The 20,285-nt window shown below is 47.6% G+C and overlaps 1 protein-coding gene across 1 annotated transcript; it reads left to right on the top strand.

The window, feature by feature from the left end:
* Nucleotides 1–410: 410 nt before the first annotated feature.
* LOC116939997 (uncharacterized) lies at nucleotides 411–17,891 on the top strand. Its single transcript, XM_032949174.2, has 10 exons — nucleotides 411–878; nucleotides 3,732–3,927; nucleotides 6,044–6,180; nucleotides 7,141–7,285; nucleotides 8,602–8,729; nucleotides 10,328–10,469; nucleotides 11,689–11,822; nucleotides 12,318–12,347; nucleotides 12,894–12,972; nucleotides 14,565–17,891. Exons 1-10 carry the CDS (start codon nucleotides 806–808, stop codon nucleotides 14,812–14,814), a joined length of 1,314 nt encoding a protein of 437 aa, XP_032805065.2. The 5' UTR covers nucleotides 411–805; the 3' UTR covers nucleotides 14,815–17,891.
* The last annotated feature ends 2,394 nt before the right edge of the window (nucleotides 17,892–20,285 follow it).

A 20,285-nucleotide genomic window follows, 5' to 3' on the forward strand; every position in this document is an offset into this window, starting at 1 on the left:
GTCGCCTATTATGTCTATTGTTTAATCCTCCTGTGTTCTTTTTGCAGCGGTGTTCTTGATGAACGTGTCAGAAAGTTGCGTTCATGTGTGCACCACCACGACTGGAAATCTGTGGAAAAAGAGCTTCCTTAGCTCATCGGGTTTTCACCAGGATAAATCAAGATTCTGATTCTAATTCGCTGCCAACGCGAGCGCTGTTGTCCCCCCACCACCCCCACCGCACCTCCGATTAGCACGGGTTGACCTCGTGCGGCGCGAAAGAAGTTCAGCATGCACACCGCACAGCTGCGTCGCCGTGTGCGCGTGCCATGTCGCGATGCACGCGCGCGTGCGCGCGCGCAGGTGCGGCGGCTTCAGGAATGTCCTTGCGCACCTCTCCTCCCTCCCTCCGGCCGTCGATGACGCCAAAGCGTCGCGCCTTGGGACCGCTCAGCGAACCGGTTAGAGCAGTGGTCGCATCGCGAGTGGGAGCGGTCGCCCGCGCGTACTCGCGCGAGTGACGCAAGCGAGGGGCAGTGCCGCGCGCTTGGGTACACCTGGACTTCAAATACCTCCTCCACCAGCTCCACCCCCGTGGCGTCTAGCTGTTCGTTGAGGTTTCTCGCACAGTCGCAGGGAAGCTCAGGTGAGTCGATAAACGCCTCTCGTTTTTTTCGCCCGAGCTGCCTCATACTCCTCCTGGGACTCTCCTGGGAATCTCCTGCGACACCCCCACCCCCCCTCGTGTTTGACATCTCGAAAGCCCTGCTGTGGCCCACACTCAAACGGAGGTCATCATCGGTGCCTGCCATCACCGTCAATCATCATGCGGCTGCTGCTGCTGCTGTGTCTTTCGTGCGCCGTCTCCACGTCTCTCTTCGTCGGATGCAGTGGCCAAGGTAATTCGTGATTATATTTGTGTCGCCGCCGCTGCTGCTGCTGCTGCAGGACACCCATCCGTCTGGTGTTCAGGTTTTTTGCGACTTTGCTGTGAAATAATTTGGGGGCACATTTTTTGTTAAGCGCGACCTCTCGCTATGTGTTTACAAAGGCGCGCGTCCTGTCCGCTAATGATCGGCGTGGTGCCCGACGTTTCGCTCCTCGTGCCGGACAACACAACCCGAAAACGCATCGGAGAGCCGCGGAGCGCGACCTTAGCAGAGCACCTGGCTATCTTGACGCCTTAAACATTTTACAAATAAAAGGATTTTTTTTTCAAAGTCGCACGCTCCGTCGTCATCATCAATCAGCGGCCTTGTTCAATCCACTGCTGGATGAAGCCCCCCGCCTTAAGCCGTCACCATCTCTCACGATCTCGCGACGCAACAATACACCTAGTGTAACACGTCGGGAGTTTCACAGGCGATGTTGTGATTTATCGTTTATTTTTGACCTCGGCCACGGTATGATTTGGCCAAACGTGTGTCGTAACGACCCTCCGCCACCCAGCACAGACAAACAACATGCCATTGTCGCGGTGCACGATTGTTATTGTCTCAGTTCGCAGGTAAGTCGAGGAACAATTTTCTCAACTAAATGTAGCCATTTCATGCCGCGTTTCCTTCCAACTACGTCAAGCAGCAACAGGACAAGATCCAGGAAGTCGTTGTTTGACGTTGTTCCGAACAAAACGACACAAATCATTGCCAACATGGGTTGTGAGAATTGTTCTTCCACGTACCGGTGAGCCGAAACAGCAAATAATCGGCTCGTTAAAACATACTCTTTGGTTCTTTCGGTAAAGTCACGTAGTTATAAAATAAAATAAATCACGACGTTTCGGGCGCAACACAAGCGTCCGTCATCAGGTGGGAAAAGCATGGCCTGCTGCTGAGGCAGACTGTTTTAAAAGGTGTGAAATGGGTGTAGCCCAAGGGTCATAAAGAAGTGGCCGGGGCTAGTGATATTAATGTGAGATATTAGCATGTAACTGTAAGATAGGAAAGCGGCCTCATCGACGAGGGCACGGAAGTGGCTATGTTAAAACTTCTTGTGCACGTGGCGGTTTAATCCGCGTGGCTGTGTCGGGTGGTGGTGGTGGTGGTGGAGGGTCTTGACGACACACGTTCTGCCAAACTATTACGTGGCCTTTCCCCCGCAAAACAACGACGACGAATCCACTTGCTTTGTGCCTGCAACACGAGCACGCTTTCGTCGCTCCGCCTACACATTTGACGTCCTCGCGGACGCATTCCATCCCTTGGCTGCCGCTCCGTAAGTTTTCCTGACCTTCGGTCATCGTCCCTTCGAGCGACGCCCACCGCTCTCACTTTCACGCACGATGCGATGTCTTTAAACGACGTATGTTCTCTAATCCGCATGCTCCTCTTCCTAAATTCTAAGCGTGCATCTCGCTTCGTTGAGCACTCTTCAGCTTTTCTCGTACTCGCCCGCTTATTTGTACGTACGCGTACGTTGAACTTCTTTCGCACCGTACGTTGCCAAACGGGTGCGCTAATCGGAGGTGCGGGTCCTCCCCTGTTTCCTTGTATCACTGCTGGACAGCGCAACGATTCACGTGCGTGTCGGCCCTTCGGAGGGTTGCATATCGGCCTTCCTGTTGCCCTCTATACAGGGTGCTTTAAAAAAAATGTTTAACACTTGTGAGAATTTTCAACAACAACAATACCACGATAAATGTTTGTGCCTCCGGATCTCTGGAGAGCACCTGGAGAAGATTCCGGCGCACGCGTTGACAACGATGGCGAACACGTGGGGAGACTCGTTGACTTTTTGAAGCTATTAACATTACATTTGTTATCATGTTACAGTGGATTATCCGTTCCTCTTTTTCACTAACAACGATAGTCCCACGTAAATGTTAACATTTTTTGAAGCACCCTATATTGTTGTGAATATATATTAATTGTTTAAACAGATGTGACTCAAACTGCAACACTTGACAGGTAGCCTGTGGGTTGGTAATGTAATTGTTGCTTATTCGAGATGCTATCTTTTCACCGTGAATGTTTCTGGGTTTTTTTTCTCATTCTATCTTATCTTTACGTAATGTTATAGCATCACGCCTTAACCAAGGCACTTTACAGAGAATTAACAACAGTACGTATGAGTGCAATGGTGAATATGAGGTGAATGAAAGAGCTGAAAGGAGGTAATGGGCGAACCTGTGATACGTGAATGAAGGTAAAGCAACATTGATGAAAGCAAACGATGATGAATGGATTTGATGGATGGGGAATGAGCGGTAGGCCGTGGAGAGAATTGTGAATGGGGAGCAGGAACGGTGGTAGTGGTTAGAAAGTTGGAGATTAAAGGGGTCGTGAGGTGAGCTCGGGGAAAAATAAAAATTGAGTTTTGAGGGAGGAATCCCGCATTTCAAGATTTCTAGCTCACTGGCAGTATTACTGCTGTAGGAGGGTGCCAGTGGTGGCTAGGAGATGTTAACTACCTCTCCTGGTATACAGGAGGTCGTGGGTTCAATCCCGACTCCTGACGCCTGTATTATTTGAGTTTGCAAGTTCTCCCCGTGGTCGTGTGGATTTTTCTCTCTGGGCCCTCCGGGTTTTCCCTCCACATTTAGAAACGTGCATTTAGAGTATTTGGCTGCGATAAATGTCCACAGGATAAGCCGCTTCGTTGAGCTATCATTTGTGGCCAGGTCGCTTCTGAATAAGAGATGTATAGCTCAGTGGGCCTTACCTATTAAACTAACAAAAAATAGCATATACGCTCAACTCAACTCGACAAACGTTTCGCAATTTGCACTCCCATTGTGTCTGCCACACACACAGCAGTCAACGGCAGCATCACGCTGTCTGCTCCCAGTCTGGTGAAACTGGGCCTGTTCCAGACCGGCCAGAACAACTTGACGTTCGGTGAGGCGAACGAATGGTGTCAGCGTTACGGGGAACAGAAGAACGTCAGTGTGAACCTGGCCACTATGGAGCAGCTCAACGCCTCCATCCGCGCCGGCTTCCAGACCTGCCAGTGAGTTGTGCCTGATGAGGGGGTTGAGGCTTTGCAGCAACGGTGAAGGGTTCGCTGTTTGGTGGGGCTGCGCAGATCCGCGCGCAACTCTTCACCCCGCGACGGGCTAACCGGCCCGATGGTGTTTAGTAAGTGGATAGCGAACACTTCGAATCGCCGATGAAAATCGATAGCTAAGGCGCTGTCTCTAAACCCTTCACTCACTGTAAGCATCCTTGCGGAGCCATCGTCACGTTTGCACTTGGCCGACAGGGTCTAAGGGAGGTCTTGTGCCATCTTCATCATCGGCTACTGTTAGACGAAGGCCTCCTCAAGCTGTTGCCATATCTCGTGGCCCTGCTGCGCTCTAACAACCCATCTTGTGCCTGACCAAGAGTTGGTTTCATCGCAGCAATGAATGTCCTCTCGGGCGCGTTTCTCTCCTTTGGTCACCAGCCACCATCCCTTACACCAGTGGTTCTTAACCTGGGGTGCACGCACCCCCTAGGGGTGCGGGATGCCCTTTCTGAGAACGAAAGGAGTGCAGGCTGCAGAAAAAGGCTAAGAACCACTGCCATCCACAAAACGTGTCCTGCCCAAGTCCACCTGATCAGAAACAAGGACATCGACAAAGGACAACAACAACAACAAAATGGGGAATGTTTGTATGTTTGTTTGGAGTATGGAAAGAAATATGGACAGATGCACGCCTGGGATTACATTAAAAGACAGGGAAGAATAACCATGGAGGTTAGATATATGATGTCGACTGTTTAGGTTGCATGCCAATGGCTTAAAATAAAATCTGAATCCAAGAACTCTGGGTGCTGGTGATGTTACTACACTAGTGCTCATAATGGTAATAATGTCATTCGTTTAACCAAAAAAAAGTAGCATCGAGTGGCAGGCTGGCAGGGGGGGGGGGATCTTGCGGTGGGTTGTCTGGCCAATTCCATTCGCGAGTAACAGACACAGATGAATAATAAACACGCAACAAGTTTGTATCTTCGTGTGAAGTTACATAAGGGTTTGCCCATCCGTTCCATGGGCCGTCTGCATCGATATGGACCTTTTAAGCATCGTCAGCAGAGTGTGTGGCCCATTGAACGGCTTGGTCACCACCTGTTAGAGTCAAGGGGCTCTTCATGTACACCATGGGGCACGTGCAGCACAAGCGTTGTATAAACGTTGTACGAGCGTTGTTTAAGCGTCCTGTGCGGAATGAGCTTAAACCATCAGTGAACATGTTGCGTGGGAGGAAAATCGGAGTACCAGGAGAAAACCCCCACAGCTATGTAGGGGATGACAAAACTCTGCACGGATGGGGTTTACTCATCTATCTTCTCTACTGCTGAGTCGTGACCACCTCGCAGGCCGGACGGAATGAGCATCTAAAGAGTCCTCCTCCTCCACCTCCCACCCCGAAATATTATTGTTGCAATCGGCGTCCCTATTCAAGAATTAATTATTGTTTTGTGCATTGTGCGGAACGCGAGCATCTCGATTGGTTGCAGGGGTCACGCGCATTAATCACGTACAATGTACAACAACAATAACAACATGAGCATTTTTTTTAAATCCGGGGGTGTGTGGGTTTGCCAGTGAGCTCTGACCCAGGTTTCATAATTGCCGGCGACGTGAGCTGGTAACAAATTCATTGATGGGGAGAGCGCAAGGGTAGGGCAGGGGAGATTCGTCGTGCACTCAGTGGGCGCTGCTTCTCCTGCTGCTGCTCTTGTTGGGCAGTCTCCAGACTCGCACCTCCAATTAGCACGGTTGGCTACGTACGGAGAGAAAGAAGTTCATTGCACCTACACACACACAGACCTGTTCTCCTGGGCGGCTACATTGATTTCTGGGCTGGGAAAAATAAAAACCCGACACGGGAGGTCACACCCGACCTGAGCCGGCTCCTTGCACCCCCTCCTCCACCCCCCTCGGACACCACCCGCGATTTGAATCGCTTGCATGATTACAGTTCTTCGGGAGTGTCAACGCAAATCTCGTCGTGATCCACAAACCCCTTTGCCTCCACAAAGTGCTAGATTATTGCGGGCTCGTGCCACCGCCTGCCTCCGCGACGCCCTTACGGATGCGCCACGCTCTCTGTGGCCCTGTTGTCTTTGCGCTTACCCAGGTACGGCTGGGTCGCCAGCACGCAGTTGGCTATGCCGCGGAATACGTCCAGCGACAAGTGTGGCAATGGGGGCGTGGGAGCCATCACCAAGGGCCCCTGCTTCTCCAACAGCGTATTCTGCAAACCCAACTTTGTCGGTAAGCGAGCGGTCGCTCCGCCGCCGACGACCTGGATTTGGGAGTTTGGGAGTTCAAATTTGGGAGTTCAAATTTGCGAGTTCAAATCCTGGTCGGTGGGCTTGACTCAGCCCGTCATTCTTCCTCCGAGGTCAAAAAGTTAGCGAGTAGGCATCACTCGATGGCGAAGTCCACAGTAGCTGTCCTATTGGTTAGACTTTCCCCTGCGATAGGAGAGCGGGATTTCCAGCACTGCTTCAGGGCTGTCAGCGAGAGATGATCCGCCCGCCTCAATGCCCAATATGAGCAGGAAATCAACTTTGACTTTGAAAGCTCTGTGGCAGCTCACGCTCGGCTTTCAAGGCCCAGGCACACTCGTGCAGGTTTAGCGGGAAATTGCTGCCAGCCATCACCACTGGCAATGGTTAACGCACCATTCTCTGTCATGAAAATACTGTTTCCCAAATATGGACAAATTTGGTCGCTCCCCCCCCCCCCCCCCCCTATTGGTAAACTGTTGACTTCCGTCCGAATCGCAGACAGAGATTGTGTGATCTGTACACCAACCAGAGCAACATACTTGACAACCATACCACGTTAAGTGGCAGGGTGCGGTCACCTGTAGTGTGTCAGGCAATTTTACGGCTCGTCAATATTTGGGGTCGAGTCCTCTGGCAGTGCCGTCAATTGGACATCTGCGAACAAACAGCTTCATAGCTCATCGGATTTCTCCAGGATTAAACAAAGATTCTTATTTTTGTATTTTTGTTACGGATGTTTTAGAAAAGTCACCGAAGGTAACTCGGCCGTCTTACTTAATGTCGGTTTAAAGCGGCGCACAATGGAAACGCCCACCCCATCACCCCCCCCCCCCCCCCCACGTTACGCGGGAAAATACAGCTTGAATGTTGTCGTCGCCGTGTTTACTGATTTGTCCCCCTCTTCCCGCCTCCCCCCCCATCTCCACCTCACCTCCCACAGTGCAAAAGGGCGTTTTCCTGCACATCACCAAAAAAGCCATCTTTTACAAGAACGTGAGTCAAGTGTGCCTTTCTGTGTTGGCGGGCAGCGTGCCAGCAACGTTTGCTCAGGTTCAGGACGCCCTCCTCGTCGAACATCATTGCTGGTACGGGTCTTGCTTGACACGATACAACAAAGCGAAATAGGCCAGCGGGACTATGACACGTTTTGTATGTACGCGCCGTACGTTGAACTTCTTCGCGCAACGCACGTGGCCAACCGTAATCATCGGAGGCGCGTTTTTATTTGTACGTGGAGACCAATGGTGCTCTGTAACAATGTATAATGAGGAATCTGTATGCAATATTACGTACAATCTATGTATGATATTCCTTGTTGCGTCGAACAGGGCCCCATCGTTTAGATGGAGTGCTTTTTTGCCAATAACATATGGAAACCCAGCAACTTACGTTACACAAGCCAGACTGCTGTTGAGACCCAACTAGATGAAACTGACCCTGAGTTTGTTTAAATGAAGAAATGCTGATGGATATTTTTTTCCGGAAGGACCAGTTGGCCGATGGACTAAAACACGTCTTTTATTTATATGTGGAGACAAATAATGGAGTTATGCTTATGTTTCCCTTTAAACTACAATAGCTGGTGTGACTCTAGACATACCACTCTTGAGACTGTGTCTCTAAACCTCAGGCATGAATTCTGACCCCTATGTTAATCTTAAAGGTGTCTTAGTCTGGCCCTATGAGCCTCAGACATTGACATTCAACTACACAAATGATCAAGATGCTCCATTCTGGCCCCATGAGCCTCAGGCATTAAGGTTTAACCACACAAATGATATAGATGCTTTAGTCTGGCTCTATTACCCTCGGGTAGTCGGAGTCAACAACACTCATCCTCGGCGTAAACAATTTACCCTGAGAATCCTAAATGTGTCATGTTGTTTAACATGAAAACATATCCGTCAAAACTACTCAATAATTACTGTCTTTACAGCGAGTCTATTAGCATAGAATATAATTTGTCAATAAATATACTTACAACCCATCATCATCGGCCGTGGTATGTCCACTGCTGGATGAGGCTTCCGCACTCGCCGCCAGCATCCATCTCTTGTCCTGCAATGCAGGAATCAGAATCTTTATTGATACCGGAGGAATCCGATGAGCTATGAAGCTCTTTTTGATCTCACTGCGACATTCTCTGTTGTGGCCGTCCTCTCCCGGCGGGTTTCCCTCCTTGGGCTGCCGTTCCATTCCTGGCCTCGTCCATCATCCATCATCCCGTCTCACGACGATGTCCTGCCCGAATCCGCTCCCATGTTTTGTTTTTTAAAAGCAATTCCTGGACATCTGTGAAATACTGGGCGTCTGTGAAAAAGAGATTTGTCGCTCATCAGATTCTTCCAGTATAAATGTTCATTCTGATTCTGAGAACTGTTTGCGTGATTTCGTCCTCCAGGGAAGGCTGGATCGATGAAGGAAAAAGGAATGGATTTAGGTGGAATGCGTCACACGCATACTGCTACCCGCAAATTATCGCACCAATCTCAAATTATCTTCCCAACGTCATTTGCTACAATGAAGGACGTGAGTTGAAACCACACGAATAGTGAACAACTGTGAGTTATTGTAGTTTTATGTCCGGTGCTCGATTACACTTTAGTCTGTCAAACCCACGGCTTAAATCATCACCGAATGTTTTCCAGGTCGTTGGCACTGTGACTATTAGCCACAGCTGCAGTGAGATATGTACCGGATGCGGTGTGCTGGTTGCGAGTTATATTTTTTCCTTATTGCAAACACAGACCAAAGCCCTGCATAGGCCTACGTGCCTTTTTAGACCAACGTTTTGTCCAGCAGAGTTTGTTAATATATATAGAAACACAGGACTGGTCCCAACTTCCCGAGTTTCATCGGTAGAGTGTGGCCTTTAAAACATGCGCCGCCTGGTTGGCTGACGTCATAGGCAAGAGCCCTCCACCAATGTCGTGGCCTGAGTCTTCCCTCTGTGAGCGCATCATTTCAGCAGCATTGGTTCAACACAAGCAAAGCGCTGTGCCAGTTTCGACGTTTCGGCGTCTCATCAACCAAGGTGAAACGAGGGAGCCACGTGCCCAAGTGCCATAGCTGGTGCTTATGATCAACTATTGTTTAACAACGCAAGGTTTTACAGCTCACGTAACTTTGACTCATGCACCACAGTCTGTGATTGGAAAGATCGTAGAAAAAGCCTTCCTTTCGGGCCGGGTTTTATAAGACGAGAATTTCGGCGGCCCAGAGCTTCTCGACGCGTTGCGCCTCGCCAGTCGCCCCCGCTGATGTCCCCCCCCTCCCCAACGTGTGCAGATACTACTGACTCTATTGTATGTAGGGTGCGTAGGCATATGTAATATATAGGTATATATATAATATATATGCGTATATATAATATATATGCCTACACAATTATTTGGAAATCTGTTGGATTAACTTTTTACCCCCGCATCTGAGGGGTGGGGGGTGGGAGCACTTTCTATAACTTTTTGATTCCGGCTTTCGGAAAGGCTCTCATAATTTAGTTGACGGACAAAAGGAAACGCCGGGTTTTTTTTTCTTCCTAATAGATATTTAGAGCAGGCTTTGGAGTATTTTTGAAGCAATTGTTATGGAGGAGTTACATAACGTTTGGGAAGGTGTGGGGTCTGTCACAAACCTCTCCAGAGATAGAATGCTAAACTAGACTCAGGCACGTATTCTTGATCATGGCTCCCCTCTGGCTTGTCTCTGGCCCAAGTGAGATGGCTCTGACCCTGGCCCCAGCCGTGCTCAGGATTTTCGTGAGCTGAGCCTAAGTTGAGCCATGGCTGAGCTACTCATATATCTTAACTGAGCAGCCCAAGTTTGAGATTTTTCCCTCACTGTTTTCTTACTTTTTCGTCTTTCGCACGGCTGCTGATGTAGACGCAGAGCAACAACTACAATTTCACATTCAGGTGGTCGAGCCAGATAACCGCGTCAAGAGCAGCGGAGTAGTGTATCACCACCGTGATGTCTCTTTAGCACTTGAGGATCGGGGCATTGCGTCGTTATACGTTGTTACGGTCTGTTCTGGACGACCACAGCCGCACACCGGAGACTTTTTCATTTTCCCACGTGCGCAACTGAGAAATGAACATTCGTCTCGGGCCCTTTCCTGCCATTCGCAGTGAAGTACGGCATTTACCAGGAGCTGCTGGATTCGTCGGTGCCCAACAACGAGGCGCAAAATAGTTGCGCCAAGTGGGGCGCCAGCCTTGCCAACGAGGGCCACGTGGAGGGAGCTCGGGAGCTTGGGTTCACGACCACCATGTGAGAAACGACGTGCACAACGCACACGCAATCTGCACACAAAGACAAAGATTCCTCCCGTGTAGCCTTAACAGACTGTACGGGGCAAGGGATGTTAGCGAGTAGCACCCACGAAGGCCGAACGGCACGCGACGGGGGGTGGGTGGCCAGCGCCACGTCGGCCGCCTTTGTCTCCCCAGTGGCGATGTTTACACACCGCACCAGGTACTCATTTGAAGCTGAGTCGACCTTGGGGAGGCCCGGGAGCAGTTCAGATAATCGTCACCGGTGTTGGCCGTTAGCAGGGATGGGAACTCGCTGGTGGCGGCGCCGTTCCTTTGAGGGTCGCAGTCCGCTTCGAATGTCGACTGAAGCGCCAGCAATTCGCTCGAGTTTGCGCATCACGACGGGTCGACGTGCTCAACAAAAGCCTCAAAGTGCAAACTGAATTGTGCGTGGCGGACACAACTCCTGCACTGAGTCACGTGTACAAAATGGTTGGTTTCCCACTGGAGACCACGTCACAGCCATGGGTGGACCCGGGGCGCTGGCGACACGAGGGTCTGTGACTCGGAACGTCTGAACCTCTCAGGCCTTTATTTAGCTGCAGCGTTGAGCCTTATGATGGCCGTGCACCGGGGCTTAATTCCTCACTGAATATTTTCCGGCTCCGCTGGTAGACTGGAGTAGTTGCGACGTTGTTACATGTTAAACAGGTATACTGGATGTGGTGTGCAACAGGGATTAATTCCTCTCTGAGGATTCTCTGGGTCACCGTTCGACTGGAGTTGGTGGCGCGTGAATCGTAGTTGCAGACATAGCGACAGGCATTGTGGATGTGGTGTGCCGGGTACTGAAATACATTTCAGAATCGCCAACGTAGACTGCCCAAGCTGGATGTAAGCCCTGGTGTTGTCGTGCGGCAATGTGCGGCAGATTACGGTTAAGCTGATGTTCTCACGCTCGGTGATTTTCAATTCTGGATGTCGGATGATGATGCTGGTTGTAATTACTGGCGAAACGTCGAACTGTAAATATTGTGGGTTTACTCTCCAACACGGCGGTGTGCTGAACTAGTAACTAATTGGCACGTTTTGTTTACGTGACAAACCTTACTAATCAGCTGTGACGGGTCTAACGTCACGCATATTTACGCGATCTAACCCCAAAAAAAACATTTTATGGATACTATTGGTCGCGAAAGTCTATGTGTTGAAGTGATTTTCATTTTTTTTGGCAGAGACGGATGGATTGCCGGGGCGAAAGTGGTCACAGTGGATTTTGTGAACGGAACCAACGTGACCGCGATCGTCCAGGCGCCGTGCATCAACAACGCCAGCCTCGAGGCCACGGCCTTCTGCCATAGTTGGAACAGTGAGAGGACGTCTGAATTTTCACTTGCTATCCTTTCATTCATTAATTTAACCGCTGCCACTTTGGTTCGTAAATTTTGCTTCGCCGCTCATCATCTACAGCACTTGCTCCGAATTCTTCAGTGTCTTTATATTTGAGTTATATCATTCATCGCTGTGTTTTTTTTATGGCTTTAATTAAATGTTGATTCGTTACTCTGCATGGATCAATTCATTGAAGACGTTCAATTCATAATTTAACTTGAATCATTTTTTCAAATTAACCTATGCATTACTTTACTTTTAAGTGTATTTACAAGCAGTCTCCAAGCACATAACATTTACAACACGCGAAAGCACAGTGTTTATACAAAGCGTTGCATCTCTGCTCTGTATAAGGAATTACAGGTTTGAACCATGCAATAAAATAAGGTCACAAAGCTCTCAATGCAACTGAGCTGTATCTATGAATCTTAAGTTCCGCCCTCTAATTCCATCATTTTTTCTTACTCAACAGTTTCCAACACGGAGGGACCTCCAGACAAAAGTAAGCATTTACTCATTTCAAATGCTCATATTGAGATACTGCATCGGTAAAGGCGCAGCCCTGCAACTGCTTTGCTTACGCCACTGCTGTTGCAAGGGGGCCACCATGAGAGCGAACTCTGGAGGGTATTTTGGGATACTCTTCTTCGATGGCCAGACGTCTCGGAAGAGGTGGGAGCACCCACCTTTATAACGCCACCACACGCCGAGCTGCCGATCGACTGACAGTGGTGTGCACGTTTAAGGCGCTGAGCTGGACAGAGTCGGAGGAGTTATAGGAAACTTGGACCATTGCTTCAACTGGATCCGGTGACCTCCGTATTACAAGTCTACTTTGCCAACTATTACAACCGCGCTAGCATCCTCATCGAGATACGTTTTTGTTTTGTCAAGTACCTTTTCATATCAAAACATCCTCCCTCCCTTACGTTGGACGCGGACGAACAGACGATGGCTCTGCAGATTATGAACTGATATTGGGCTGCTGACGGCACGCGGATGACGGTTCACTCAATCTCACAAGCCGGCCTCTTTTGTGTTCCAACAGCGTGGGTAAAGATCGTTATGGGGAGCATTCTGGCGACCATCTTCGTAATCATGCTGGCAAGCACGTTCTGCAACAAGGGGTGAGGCGCCTCACTGCATCTCACTCGTCCACGTTGTGCAGTCATGCCCGCCCGTGGCCCTTCGTGGCTCCGGGTTGAGGAGGCTGAAAAGTCCGCCCCGGGTGGTAAGGCGTGCAGCTCGATTCATTGAGGGACCAGAATGCATTGTCAGTGGCTTCATCGGCTGCCCTCTTTCCCGTGGAGGTTCATAGACTGACACATGAGGCCTGTAGACTCATATAGAGATGCAGACTCGCAGAGTCCACTATAAACACACACACACACACAGCGACATGTAGATTCACACAGTCAATATATCCACAGATTCACATAGAGACCCCATAGACGTGCACGGAGAGCGATAGACACACGCAGAGACCCAGCACTGGTGCATTATTATCACGACACGTTGCCACTGTGCTCCAATTATCAATGAATCCACTTGCCTGCGTTATCATCTGAGACTGTAAACTCCGCGTTGGACGATGGTGCCTCTTCAACTTTGTACAGGAATTGAGCATTCTATGCATAACCTCTCTGCTTTACCACACGCGTCCTATAACCCACCCTTTGTCAGCCATGTACAGCAATTGTATTTACATTTATTTTGTTTAACCAGGTGAGAACTTTCAGGCTGGTCTCATTTGCGAGAATGACCTGGGGTGAACTGGGGCTCTTCGTCGACCAATAAGGGGGTGACGATTGCTGTTGAATAATCTACAGGTTAATTTTCATAATTTGACACGTAATTTGACGCATTTTTGACACGTAATTTGACACGTAACTTGACACATTTCAGCACTTGACGCCAGTGCATAGTTGGCCCGCTCATGCGCATAACGTCAGGGGACCATTAACGTCGACCGTGAAGCAGGCTGTGGTTATTCCAACGGCAGCAATATCCAGGGCGGCCGCTGGATTCGAACCGTCAACCTCGGCAACAAGCGGCGAATGCGCTTACCCCGAGGCTGTCACCACCCTGAAATGTTTTGCACTGAATTAAACAACCTCCTCCTCCATCATCATCATCACCATCGGTTGTTCTCTAAGAGCCGAGTAATGTGAGTTGGAATACAGGTGAAATCATTATTTGGCTTGTGCGCAGACGCAACGTGGAACGTTACATCGCACGAGTGTGAGAGATGGCGACCAATCAGGGGTGGCCTTGATGCAGCATTCGATTGGGCGCCAGGGTGGGGAGATGTTAACTACCTTGCCGGGTATACAGGAGGTCGTGGGTTCAATCCCGACCCTCTCCTCGTGGTCGAGTGGATTTTACTCCGGGTCCTCCAGCTTTTCCCTTCACATTTGCAAACATGCGTATATATATAGAGAATTTGGCTGATATAAATGTCCGCATGATAAAGCCACTTCGTTGAGCTAACATTTGTGATGGCCAGCTCGCTTCTGAAAAAGAACCACATAGTTCAGTGGTAAAAAAAAAAATTGTGATAGCCAGGTCGGTTCTGAAAAAGAGCTACAGTATGTAGCTCAGTGGGCCTTTACCTGGTTTGTTTAGATTGGTCATGGTGATGGTGAAGGCGATGATGATGATGATGACGAGACTGCGCCCATAACCCCTCTCTTTTTAAAAAAAAAAAATCTCCTCCCAGATTCTGCAAAAAGCCCGAGCCCACCACCGTGTACGACCCCGACAATTCGTACCCGCAGCTGCGCGATACCAAGCTGCCCGTCGACAACAAGGTGAAGCTGCTTCACCACGACCTGCGCCCGTACTGCATCGGCGACCTGCCGCCCCCTCCCGCCGGCCATTCCTCGGTCATCCGGTCCCAACTCAACAGTCAGCGGCAGCGGCCGCAGCCGCCGGCCGGCATGTACGACAACATCGCCTACGAGGACTGAAGCTGCAACGGCACCCCCCAGACTAACGCTCGCGTGCACACCGTTGCTGCACAGGGACGGCTGCCAATTCGGGGGGGGGGGGTCATCCTTGGCCTGGTGGTAGCAGGACGTTGGAATAGTTGAGATTTCACGTAAAGCAAGTTCCCTATAAATGGTAAATGCGTACCATTATCCTTGCACCTAAACTATTTTTTTTTTTATTTTACCAGGTAAGGCCCACTGAGCTATGTAGCGCTTTTCCAGAAGCGACCTTGGCCACAAATGATAGCTCAACGAAGTGGTTTGTCACGTGGACATTTATAGCAGCCAAATACTCTCAATCGCAGAGAAATATCCACACGGCCACGGGGAGATCCTGCAAACTCTAAATACAACAGGCGTCAGGGTCGGGATCGAACCCACGACCCTCCTCCACACCAGGCGAGGTAGTTGGCATCTCACCACCGTAGCGCCCCAACGATGTTTCGACGTTAGAAGGTGGAGGCCTTGGGGAGGTGTATTGAACTTCTTTATACAAGTGCACGCAAACTCTATATTTTAGTTTAACAGCGAGAACAGGTGCAACACGTTAACCATTTATTATATGAACGTCGACATATTCAACAGTTTAATTGATTACTGTACATACCATAATTCTTTTCATGTGTTTTGAGAATCATGTGCGAGCGTTTACATGAAGGAAGCAGTTTTATATTCTTTCTCCAGGGTGATTAGTTTCCCCAACGTTTTCATTCTTTAAATGTGGTGGCATACACTTACCAGACGTGTTTTTTCATACTAAACAGTCATTAAAAATTGACAATGGATCGCATTGGTAATTCATGAATGTCCATTTTTTTATACAATGGGAAATATATTCTGCCTTTGTTTAAGTGTCAATAAAAGCCTGATTCCAAATGAAAACCTGACCCATCTACTAACCCAGTGGTTCTTAACCTGGGGAGCGCGCACCCCCTAGGGGCGCGAGACATTCCCGATTTTTTTCGAAGGTAAATCATCGAAACACAAATTAAGCACAGGCACGTAAGTACAACTACTTATTATTGGTTCTTTCGGTAAAGTCGCGTAGAAGGGAAATAAGAAAAAAATACAATTCTCACGAAGTTTCGATTGCAACACAAGCAATCACTTAACAACTACTGATTATTTATAATATTGTTTACAAAAAAATAACCTAAAGCGCGTGCTATATGCGTCTGTGAGCGCACCACTCTGACCCCATGCAACTCACGTACATGGAGAACAACAATGTAAGATCACAGAGGGGCACACCACATTGTCCCATAGAAACCTCCCACTTCACTCGCACACCTTTCGCAATCGAAACGTGGTGAGAATTTTATTGTTTTATTTTTATAATTTTATTATTTCCCTTCTACGTGACTTTACCGAAAGAACCAAGAATGTGAATCCCTGCAGTCACGAAAGCTTTAAAACGAAATACAACTAGATTTTGATTTAAAGCTTTCGTGACTGCAGGGATTCACATTCTTGGTTCTTTCGGTAAAGTCACGTAGAAGGGAAACAATAAAATAATAAAAATATAAAACAATACAATTCTCAAACATTCTCATTGTGAGAATTTTATTGTTTTATATTTGTATTATTTAATTGTTTCCCTTCTACGTGACTTTACCGAAAGAACCAAGAATATGAAATACAACTACTTAGTTTAATTAAACCGATGTAGTTACTAACATGATTATTTTTTTACGATTGAGAAGCAAAGGGGCGCAAGGCTGGAGTAAAGGTTAAAAACCGCTATTCTAACCTATAAAACGCTTGGCTAGTAGGTACAGTACATTAAGAGTTACAATACAATGTTAATCATTGGCACTGATGAATTAGAATACAATTATAATAAATTAAGGTATTATTTTAATAGCTTTGCATCCGATTCGTCGTTCCTCGTGATGTCGTGGCACTTATTAAAGTAAGCGGGCCAGGTGGCACGGTTAATCACTTCCTGGATTCTCATCTTGAGGCTTGAGCATCTCATTTTCCCTGATGATGGTTGGCATACGAAACGTCGCGTCTATTGCTAAAGTCGGTTGTGGGAATCGCCACCTCATCTTGTCGGTGAGCTGAAACAGTAATAATGATTATTGTAATAATTGAGCTGAAACAATTATGATGATAATCATTATTGAAGCATTATTGCTTCAGCTCAATAATAATAATTGTTTCATTATAATGTGTACTTTGTTGAGTGATTGTGGACGTGATATTTTAATTCGGTTGGCCGTGTCGGGGCTTGTGGAGGGTTGCACGACCCACATCTTGGTCAGACGATTGCGTTGACGACCTAATCCAAAACTCACTTATGAAGAGTAACATTGACAAGTGAAAGCCAACGCGGTTTAAATAGAAAGCCTGAGTTTGTTACTCATGCAAATGAAAATGTTGGTTCATGAAAATGCATTTCATACACATTTACACGACTCTAAACGTTTTAATAGCGTATTTAGAATAGCTGTAAGGGGCCTCCATAAAGACGTCACGCACCTAGGGGGTGGGGTCAGACATTTGTGACTTATGTGTGACGAGAGGGGGGGGGTGAGAAATGTGACGTCACATAAAAATGCGCAACTTTAAATAAATATAGACAACACGTTCTACTTCATTAAATATACTTTTTGATAAATGTTTTCTCCTACAGCATCAGAGTGCAGCGCCACATTAAATACGCACTACAATGACAATAGTTTAAAACGATTTGAAGCATGTTTTATTTTTTTGGAGGGGGGGGGGCAGAGCTTTGTGACGTCATATTTGAGGGGGGGTCTGACTTTTTGTGACGTCGTGTGACGAAGGGGGGGGGGTCAAAATCGTCCAAAATCGCGTGACGTCATTTATGGACGGCCCCTTATCACGTTATTAGCTATGTACATATATGGCAATATGGGCTCAAGGATGCATTTCTTTTTTTACATTTTTAAAAGTGCAGTCTCAATCAAGAACACCGTTCGAAAGTATGTCTATTTGCAGAACGTCAAACATTTGTCGAAAACCCTGAATTAGTGTTTCGATGTATTATAAAACATTGTTGGTTTGGATAAACGTTGGTCTTTGCCTCTGCTGTGGAGTGCATGTTCATTATTTGCCTGGCCTATGCTTGATCAGCGAGGTTGTGTGACACTTGGGGCCCACGTGTTTAGTATCTTTTTACACGCTTTTATTTAACTCACTCTGTCTGTTGTTGTTGTCGTTGTTATATCCTCAAATCTTGTAACTTAATGTTTACCCACTTCCCAATGTGGTATCGACTGCAAACTTGGTGTACTGATGTCATAATGATGACAATACTAGATTCTATCATTAAAAATAAAATACAAATATTTTTTAACATTTTTTATATGTTATGTTTCGGCTTGGGTCTAATTGTCCACGCTCAACTGACGTTGGCTGTAATTGGCCACGGTTCCCTTACGTTGTGGCAAGCTTCGGGCCACTTCCTGGAGTCGTGGAGTTCTGCCATGACGAGTAGGGTACAGAATCAAAGCTTTCGTGACTGAATAAATCACTCATTGGTTTTTTCGGTAAAGTCACGTATGTAGAAATAATGTGATTTTATGGTATTTCTACATACGTCACTACCGAAAAAAACAATGAGTAGTAGGGTACATTTAAATAAAAGCGTGTTTTAAAAAAAAGTTTTTTTAAACATTACTTATTTTTTCTTTTGGGGATGCAAAGCGGTGCTTGTTGAATGACCGTGCCACTCCAACTCCTTGACGATACGGTTATTCTCGCGTCCAGTCGGCACGAAACGTTGAGGCGACGTTGGGCGCGTCTCTAAACCGACAGGGAGGGGTCGAGGTTTGCGTCGCTGTAAACCCACGCGGTTTGACCCCCTGTGTTCGTCTTGTACAGGGACATTGCATTGTGAGGTCCCATACGGCGTTACAGCCGTTTCGGGCAACGACAAAACATTGTTCTGTCTCATTAGACCTCCTTTGCCAGTACCAAAATGTAATAATAAGGTTTTCCCCCTTTTTTCTGGCAACAAAACTGAAACCTTTTTACAAGGATTCATGTCTGCATTGGTGTGAACCAATCAGTTTAAAGGACAATGCATATATTATCATAGTATGTTTTTTTGTTTGCATTTTGACTGCAGGTATTGTGGTTAATGCAGACATGAATCCTTGTAAAAAGGTTTCAGTTTTGTTGCCAGAAAAAAGGGGAAAAACCCTATTATTGTTCTGTCTATTTTGTTTGTTTCTCCCTTGTCCTTGGACTTTGTAGGACGAACGTTGAGATTTATAAGGGGCACGGGGTGACCAATAAGGTCTGGAATGGTCCGTGATAAGGTGGGCAGCAGTGATAAGGAGTTGATTGGTATGAGGTAGCGATGCTGAATCATGGCTGTTAACCACGTGAGGGGGGGCATCGTGAGATCTTATTTCCAGCGTCAAAAGTGTGAAAAGGAAATCATAGATTTGGGTTTTTTTTTTAACCCTTTCTGACAGAACAGGTTTTAAGATGTTCAAACACCAAATCGATATCCTTCGAAACTGATTCAAAGACAATGCCATATTTAATCAGAACATGTTTTTGCTTCCATGTTCGCCACAAGTAACCGTGTGCGGTCAATGCACTAATTTATTTCCTCGAAAATTTGAACATCTTAACAGAACTCGTGTTTTATGGCCAGGCAGGGTAAAACCTATTACTCTTATTATTTGTCATCGTGTGAAAGGGGGTCCCCCTCACGAAGCGATCTTTGGCCAAGGGCATTGGCAGAATTTGGCGGGGGGCAAGGCCCCCCCCAAAAAAAATCTGTGCACCTGTATTAATTTATTCTCAATTAAGATTAAAAATAAAATAATTCAATGCACCCGCGATTCCTGATGCGGGGGATAAAGCGAATCCCTCCGCCCCACAAATATAAAAGTCAAACTTCGCCTATGCTTAAACAAAGATCCCTCCGTGTAGCCTTCATAGACTGAAGACTACCGGCACTGTGCCACACGAGGGGATGGGGGTGGCCAACAAGCACGCCCGGCCGCCTTTGTCTCCCCGGTGGCGATGCTTACACACCACACCAGGCGCTCATTTGAGGCCGAGTCGACCTAGCGGAGCCCCAGATGTTCGTCACTGGAGCTGGCCGTGAGCGGGAAGCGAACTCGGGTCTCCAGGTTCGTAGCGCAAACCACTTGCAGCAAAACTCCTCGAGAAACTGCTTTCCACAAATCCCTCGGCCACAAAATCTCCCATATTCAGTCGTCAGCCAAGGGGCCGTCCATAAATGACGTCACGCGATTTTGGACGATTTTTGACCCCCCCCCCCGCCTTCGTCACAAAAAGTCAGACCCCCCCCCTCAAATATGACGTCACAAAGCTCTGCCCCCCCCCCCCCACAAAAAATAAAACATGCTTCAAATCGCTTTAAACTATTGTCATTGTAGTGCGTATTTAATGTGGCGCTGCACTCTGCTATTGTAGGAGAAAACATTTATTAAAAGTCT

The sequence above is a fragment of the Petromyzon marinus genome, chromosome 7 (assembly GCF_048934315.1).
Source record: "Petromyzon marinus isolate PM22_M1 ecotype Great Lakes invasive population chromosome 7, UKy_Petmar_22M1.pri1.0, whole genome shotgun sequence".
NCBI classification, from domain to species: Eukaryota; Metazoa; Chordata; class Hyperoartia; order Petromyzontiformes; family Petromyzontidae; genus Petromyzon; species Petromyzon marinus.

Excerpts from the sequence above, each read along its gene's own strand:
- LOC116939997 (XM_032949174.2), top strand. The coding sequence starts at position 806 with ATGCGGCTGCTGCTGCTGCTGTGTCTTTCGTGCGCCGTCTCCACGTCT. Across the intron at positions 3,928-6,043 it reads GCCGGCTTCCAGACCTGCCA|GTACGGCTGGGTCGCCAGCA; the intron begins GTGAGTTGTGCC and ends GCGCTTACCCAG. Across the intron at positions 10,470-11,688 it reads CTTGGGTTCACGACCACCAT|AGACGGATGGATTGCCGGGG; the intron begins GTGAGAAACGAC and ends TTTTTTTGGCAG.